The 7,284-nt window shown below is 40.1% G+C and overlaps 1 protein-coding gene across 1 annotated transcript in view; it reads right to left on the bottom strand.

Annotated features, from left to right (window-relative positions):
• Nucleotides 1-7,284, bottom strand: part of TMPO (thymopoietin) — an 18,086-nt gene that overhangs the window by 9,869 nt on the left and 933 nt on the right. Inside the window, exon 2 of the mRNA XM_015570222.1 lies at nucleotides 1,566-1,700. Coding sequence (XP_015425708.1) covers nucleotides 1,566-1,700 — 135 coding nt within the window. The remainder of the gene's footprint in view (nucleotides 1-1,565; nucleotides 1,701-7,284) is intronic.

Here is a 7,284-nt window from a genome sequence, read left to right as displayed (position 1 = left end):
TTTTTTTAATTCTGGGCCAGCTTTAGCTCTGAGGCCTCGGCTGCTGAAAACAGGTTTCTGGCCTTTGTTTACCATCTGTATTTGATACAATGTTGCGGTCCGGCTGGCTGAAGCCCATATAGTTACTTAGAGTTGCAGCTGAGAGGCCGGCAAGTCAGGCGGGGAACGTTGGAGTCCTCCATCACTGAAGCAAACAAGCCTCCCTGTTCGCATCAGCTGCCTGGCTGCTGGCCGCCATCTTGGCTGCCAGTTAATTTGCATATCTCGCTGATTAGCCAATGGGAAGGGTAGCGGTCATACGCCAATTACCATGTTTCTCTTTTATTAGTGTAGATAGTGTGGATACATTGGACAAAGGGATGATTCCTGTCCTGGGTGGGACAGAGCTAAATACTGCAAGATTTCAGTCAGTATGCTACTCAAAACCGTGCAAAATTTAAAACTTCTGTGTGAACTGTTTATTTCTAGAATTTTCATGTAATATTTTTAGACTGGCTAATCAAGGGTAACCAAGGGTAACTGAAACCATGGATAAGGGGAACACTACTATAGTTGAAAGAACATGGAACAAGGTTTGAGAGAAATTACAAAAGAATTTTTAGGAATAATTTAAGGATGGCAGTATCTACTGGGAAAACTATGTAAACTTCCAATGGCTATTTAAATGGCCACAAATGTCAAAGTCACTGTAGGCCCTGATATTTAAGCAGAACAGTTAACACATGAAATATTTTATGCAAAAGGGCAAAAATCATAAAGTGTATAAACTGTTTACTTTCCAATGATGTGGGGGGTGGGGGTGGGAAGGATCACATTATTTGGCCATGGATTAGAATTTCTGCTTTTTTAACCAAATAAAAACTTGAATACTTTAATCAAATAAAAATCTGAAGATAAGATTATAAGACATTATTTAAAGAGAGCTGCTAATAAGAGCAATGATATCAATTTAAGGTAAATAATAAAAACCTGGCTGCGATAAGTTAGTGAGGGTACTTTCAGAAAGCTTTAATATACAAGGGTGGGCAACAGTAGGTTTATAGTTGTGAGTATGCGAAAGTTTATTCTTGTATTATTTATTACTTATTGAATTATTTGTATTACAATTTTAAACCTACTGTTGCCCACCCCTGTACGTACTGCACTTATCTTAAAGCAACCCACACCTTGGTATCATAATAGTTGCCTAGAGCCTCAGAGTTCTATCTATCAAAGCCCTGAAGTCTCTTTAGATAAAAGACTTTTAATCAAACAGACCTAATCCCGTGTTGATGATCTACTTGAATTTTCCAAAATGTGTGGATAGACTAGAAAGAAAAACTCCACTGTATAATATAAATACCTTAAAGAAAAACAATCAGGTACAGATTACTTGTAGATAATCCCTCCCACCATAAGAATGTTCAAACTCTACTATCAACAAAACATCCAGGATGTTTTACGGGCTCAATCTGCAGTGTGGGGCATGCAAGAGGCAGCCAATCAATGGTTCTTTCTCATCAATGATGTCTCTATCTCTCTCTCACTCTCTGTAATAAATAAAAATATATTTTTAAAAGTCTTACCCCAGTATGAGTCCTAATCTTGGGCCTGAGAATCTGTATTTCAATGAGTATCAGGTGATTTTGGGATGCAGCATTTATTAACATAGCAGAAAGCAAGAGTCTTGTTATATTTTTCTCCCAAATATCTAAAATAAAGAGTGCCTGAGCCCTAGCCAGTTTGGGTCAGTGGATAGAGTGGACTGAATGACCCCAGGTTTGATTCTGGTCAAAGACACATCCTGGGTTGTGGTCTCAATCCTCAGTAGGGAGAGTGCAGGAGGCAGTTGATCAATGATCCTCTCTCATCCTTGATGTTTCTCTCTCTTTCTCTCTCCCCCCACTCCCTTCCTCTTTGAAATCACTAAAAATACATTAGAAAAAAAAGAAAAAGAAAAAGTGCCAGACACAGGAACAGGCACTTGATATTTTGTTGAATGTATGAAAGTGTCACCTGGGGAGAAAAAAAAGTCGCATATTTTTAAAAATCCATTAAAAAAAATCTTTATTGTTGCAAATGTTACATATGTCTCCCCCCACATTGAACTCTTTCCACCTGCTCCCGCCCCCCAAAATTGCATTTGTTAAAAAAAATAAAGGCTTATCAAATTGAAGCAGGAAACCAACTCCCTCATATTTTCTTAAAATAATGAAAAAACGACAGCTGTACAAAGAAGTATCAGATACATTAAATACATTAAAATAAGGTAAGTTAAATTGAGCAGGGGTTCATAACAGGCTGCTTGATTTTTATTTATTTATTTTTAAGATTTTTTTTTTTTTTTCAGAGAGGAAGAGGGATAGAGAGTTAGAAACATCAATGAGAGAGAAACATCGATCAGCTGCCTCCTGCACACTCCCTACTGGGTATGTGCCCGCAACCAAGGTACATGCCCTTGACCAGAGTCGAACCTGAGACCCTTGAGTCCGCAGGCCGACGCTCTATCCTCTGAGCCAAACCGGTCCGGGCTTGATTTTTATTTTTAATTTGTAGGAAAATTTCAGAAAAGTAATGTCATTTTATGAAATGTCAACTTTAATAAGAATAAAAATTGGTAGATAGGTAGTGTGGTTTACATAATTATCAAGCCAGCAGTTTCAGTGAGGAAGAAACCATTAGTTGTACTGATTCCTGTCTTCAGAAAGCTTTGTTACTTTTAATTAAATCATGTTAATCTCTTAGTTTCATTCAGTCAAAAATACTCGGTACCTAGTAAGTGCCAGACACTGTTCTCCAGTTTCTTCCCAACTACCAGGTGATCTCTAATATCCTTTTCAACTTTAAAATCCAACAGTTGGGATGGGAGGAGAAGGGTGTCCTAATATAAGGTGACAGGAGATGTGATTTTGGGTAGTGGGCACAGAGTGTAATACACAGATCTTCTAACATAGAAACCCATACCTGAAACCTGTATGTTCATGTTGACCAATGTCACCCCAATCAATTTAATATATTTTTTTTAAATAATAAAATAAGCCCTAGCCGGTTTGGCTCAGTTGATAGAGCGTCCGCCTGCGGACTGAGGGGGTCGATTCTGGTTAAGGGCACATGCCCAGGTTGCAGGCTCAATCCCCAGTAGGGGGCGTGCAGGAGGCAACCAATCAATGATTCTCTCTCATCACTGATGTTTCTATCTCCCTTCCTCTCTGAAATCAATAAAATAATAAAATAAAATCCAACAGTTGTATAGTATCACCTAAGAGTTACTTATTTTAAAATCACTACCATTAGTGCCCTGACCGGTTTGGCTCAGTGGATGGAGCGTCGGCCTGCAGACTCAAGGGTCCCAGGTTCGATTCCGGTCAAGGGCATGTACCTTGGTTGCGGTACAGGCAGCTGAATCGATGTTTCTCTCTCATCGATGTTTCTAACTCTCTATCCCTCTCACTTCCTCTCTGTAAAAAATCAATAAAATGTTTTAAAAAAAATATCACTACCATTAGTAAAGATGCTGAAGTATAATAATTATTGATATGAAACAGATTTTAGTGAATACTTATATACCAAGCTGTTTTCTAAGTACCTTGTATGTACAAAATTAATGAACAATAAAAATCCTATGAGCCCTAGCCAGTTTGGCTCAGTGGATGAAACGTCGGCCCGCAGACTGAAGGGTCCCAGATTCGACTCTGGCCAAGGGTACATGCCCGGGTTTCGGACTGGATCCCTGGTGGGGGCGTGCAGGAGGCAGCCAATCAATGATCCTCTCTCATCATTGATGTTTCTATCTCTACCTCTTCCTTCCTCTCTGAAATCAATAAAGATATTTTTAAAAAAAAAATCCTATGAGATGGATACTAATATTCCCATTTTACCAGAGAAAACTTAAGTACACTTTTGCATGGGTAACTCAGGCATTCTGCATAATATGCTGTATAGTAACACTTGAATAGACTATGTATACATCACTTTCACACCCACTTCTGAAAAATGTATTATGGTAACACTGTATTGTTCTGGCATTAAATAGAAACAAAAAAATGTAGAAATCACATTATCCTATATAATAAAAGCCTAATATGCAAAGTGTCCAACCGTTCGCTCGACCAGTCACTATGATGCGCACTGACAACCAGGGGCAGATGCTCCGACAGGTAGGTTAGCTTGCTGCTGGAGTCCAGCCAATTAGGGCTGGGGGAGACAAGCCGGACATGCCCTGGAACCCTCCCGTGGTCCCTCCCCGGCCCCAATCATGCACCGGTGGGGTCCCTCAGCCTGGCCTGCGCCCTCTTCCAATCCAGGACCCTCCAGGGGATGTCAGCCGGTTTTGGCCTGATCCCCCACAGGCCAGGCCGAGGGACCCCACCAGTGTACGAATCCATGCACTGGGTCTCTAGTAGTAGTAGTAGTAGTAGTAGTAGTAGTAGTATAAATTGCTGAGCACTAGATACTTTCAGAAATGCAACCTACTGTAAGCCTTAACCTAATTAAGTAGCTATTAGATTATTTCTATTTTCCAAATGAAAACTGAGTATCTAATGGCCAATGTTCATTAAAAGTCATCTAAATAAGCAGCTGACCTAGAATTTAAATCTATAACCCAGAAGCCTGTACACTTAACACCTTATTGTAGAGTCTGATGGCGAATTTATGATTTAATTAATATGTACTACCATTAGCATACTTTTGTTGTTAATCCTCACCGGTGGGTTTTTCCCCATAGATTTTTAGAGAGTGGAAAGGAGGAGAAGAGACAGAGAGAGAGAAACATCATTGCCTCCCACCTGGGGGATTTGAGCCTGCAACAGAGATACATAACCTTGACTGGAATCGAATATGGGATGCTTCAGTCAGAGAGCTGATGCTCTATCCACTGCGCCAAACTGGCCAGGGCACATAGCATACTTTTTAATGTTTTGTTTCATGTCTTCAAATATTTCCTGGTAAGAATTCGTAATCCTGACCAGAGCAAGATCATTCAAGAATATTATGCTCACCCTAGCTGCTTTGGCTCAGTGGATAGAGCGTTGGCCTGCGGACTGAAGGGTCCCAGGTTTGATTCCGGTCAAGGGCATGTACCTTGGCTGCGGGCACATCCCCAGTCGGGACTGTGCAGGAGGCAGCTGATCGATGTTTCTCTCTCATTGATGTTTCTAACTCTCTATCCCTCTCCCTTCCTCTCTGTAAAAAATAAATAAAATATAATTTTTTAAAAAAGAATGTTTGTGCCCCGGCCAGTGTTGCTCAGTAGTTAAGAGCATCAGCCCGTGGACATAAGGGTCTCAAGTTTGATTCCTGGACATGGGCATATACCTGGTTTGCAGGTTGTATGGGCTCTTGCAGGAGGCAAACAATATGTCCCTCTGACGACCTCACCCCGATGCTGCTAACCCCCAACTCTTTTCCAGACTCCCTCCCTTTAATTCTCTAAAAATCAACAAAATATCCGCCGTTGAGAATTAACAACAAAAAAGAATGTTTGGCCCTCGGTTAAGAATTAACAAAAAAGAATGTTTGGCCTTGGCCGGTTTGGCTCAATGGATAGTGTCAGCCAGCAGACTGAAGTGTCCTGGGTTCGATTCCAGTCAAGGGCACGTGCCGGTTGCAGGCTAGATCCCCAGTAGCGGGGGTGCAGGAGGCAGCCAATCTATGACTTTTCTCTCATCCTTGACATGTCTAGCTCTCTCTCCCTTCCTCTCTGAAAGAAATAAAATTTAAAAAAAAAAAAAAAAGGAATGTTTGCATACCAGGATAGGGTTCTATAGAAGACCTGTTTTTTTTTTTTTAAGTGCGCTCATTTAAATGGAAAACATTTCATTTTCAGCCAAATCTTTACTGAAATAGTTTGAGCGTTACTTTCTTTTTCAGAGCGACTGGAGAAAAACAGGTAAGTGATATGCTTTACTTCAAATGTAAATTTCTGGTTTTTTTTAATGGAAGAGTCAAGTGGTTTTCTTCAAATCCACAAAAGAAGACATCAGAAACAATAAGGTCAGTCTTTTTTGGCTTATTTATTTTTTTAAATATATATATTTATTTCAGAGAGGAAGGGAAAGGGAGAGAGACAGACAGACTGAGACTCAATGATGAGAGTCATTGACTGGCTGCCTCTGGTACCGATCCATCTGCAACCCCATTTGCAACCCCATCAGCAACCCGGGCATGTGCCCTGACCAGGAATCCAACGTGACCTCCTGGTTCATAGGTCATCGCTCAACCACTGAGCCATTCTGGCCCAGCAGTCGTTTATTTATTGAACAAATACAGACCTAGCACTACTATTTTCCAGGCACTGCTTAAGTTATAAGATTTTCAATTCTTGAAAGCCCAGGCTAAGATTTTCAATTAAATGTACATGTATCTATTACATCTTCCTTTCATTTCTATTGGGTAGTCCAGAAAGCACATGAGATCGATCTTTTAAAACTGAAGTTAAACAACATAACTTCAAAAGAAGTACTTCTGAATTATACCAATAATTAGTAGTAACAGCTCCAAGCTCAATATTCTAAGTCTTACAAAGCACTGTCCCTTACATCAATCACTACTTTGAACTACATTCTATTAGGATTTGAAGTCTGGTAACAAGATAGATTCTTTTTTTTTTTTTAAATATATTTTATTGATTTTTTACAGAGAGGAAGGGAGAGCGATAGAGAGTTAGAAACATCAATGAGAGAGAAACATCGATCAGCTGCCTCTTGCACATCTCCTACTGGGGATGTGCCCGCAACTCAGGTACATGCCCTTGACCGGAATCGAACCTGGGACCTTTCAGTCCACAGGCCGATGCTCTATCCACTGAGCCAAACCGGTTTCGGCTAGATAGATTCTTACCAGCAAAACCACCTATAGAAACCCACCGAACAAAACCCCCAAACTGTTCTCAAACAAAATATCCATTTGCTGGAGCCAATCTGAGATATTCCAAACTGTGACACTGACATACCAGAATGTCATGAAATAAACGTGTCTCAATCAGCCTAAGTCTTTGCTTTCCTCCTACAAAACTGACCAAAAAAATCCAAAAACCCAAGCTCTTAAAAACCAGAATTTTAAAATGTTTGTCTAAGATAACCTTCTAATGGCGTCTTTTTAAATGCTCATTTTAAGGTCCCCCTCCAAAAGATGGCCTGTGACTGGAAAAGAATAACACAAACAAGAAAAACAAACGGTTCAAAAAGCCCTCCAGATTTAAAAAAAAAAAAAAAACACATAAAAAGGCGGGAATTTATTTCAAATTTTGGTTTAGAAATTAGTATGCACAAATTGACCTCCAGGGAGCGCTCCGAGACTCGGTTA

Source organism: Myotis davidii, unplaced genomic scaffold (genome assembly GCF_000327345.1).
Source record: "Myotis davidii unplaced genomic scaffold, ASM32734v1 scaffold267, whole genome shotgun sequence".
Lineage (NCBI taxonomy): Eukaryota > Metazoa > Chordata > Mammalia > Chiroptera > Vespertilionidae > Myotis > Myotis davidii.
Note: the sequence above shows the minus strand (reverse complement) of the source record. Positions and strands in the feature narration are given on the sequence as shown.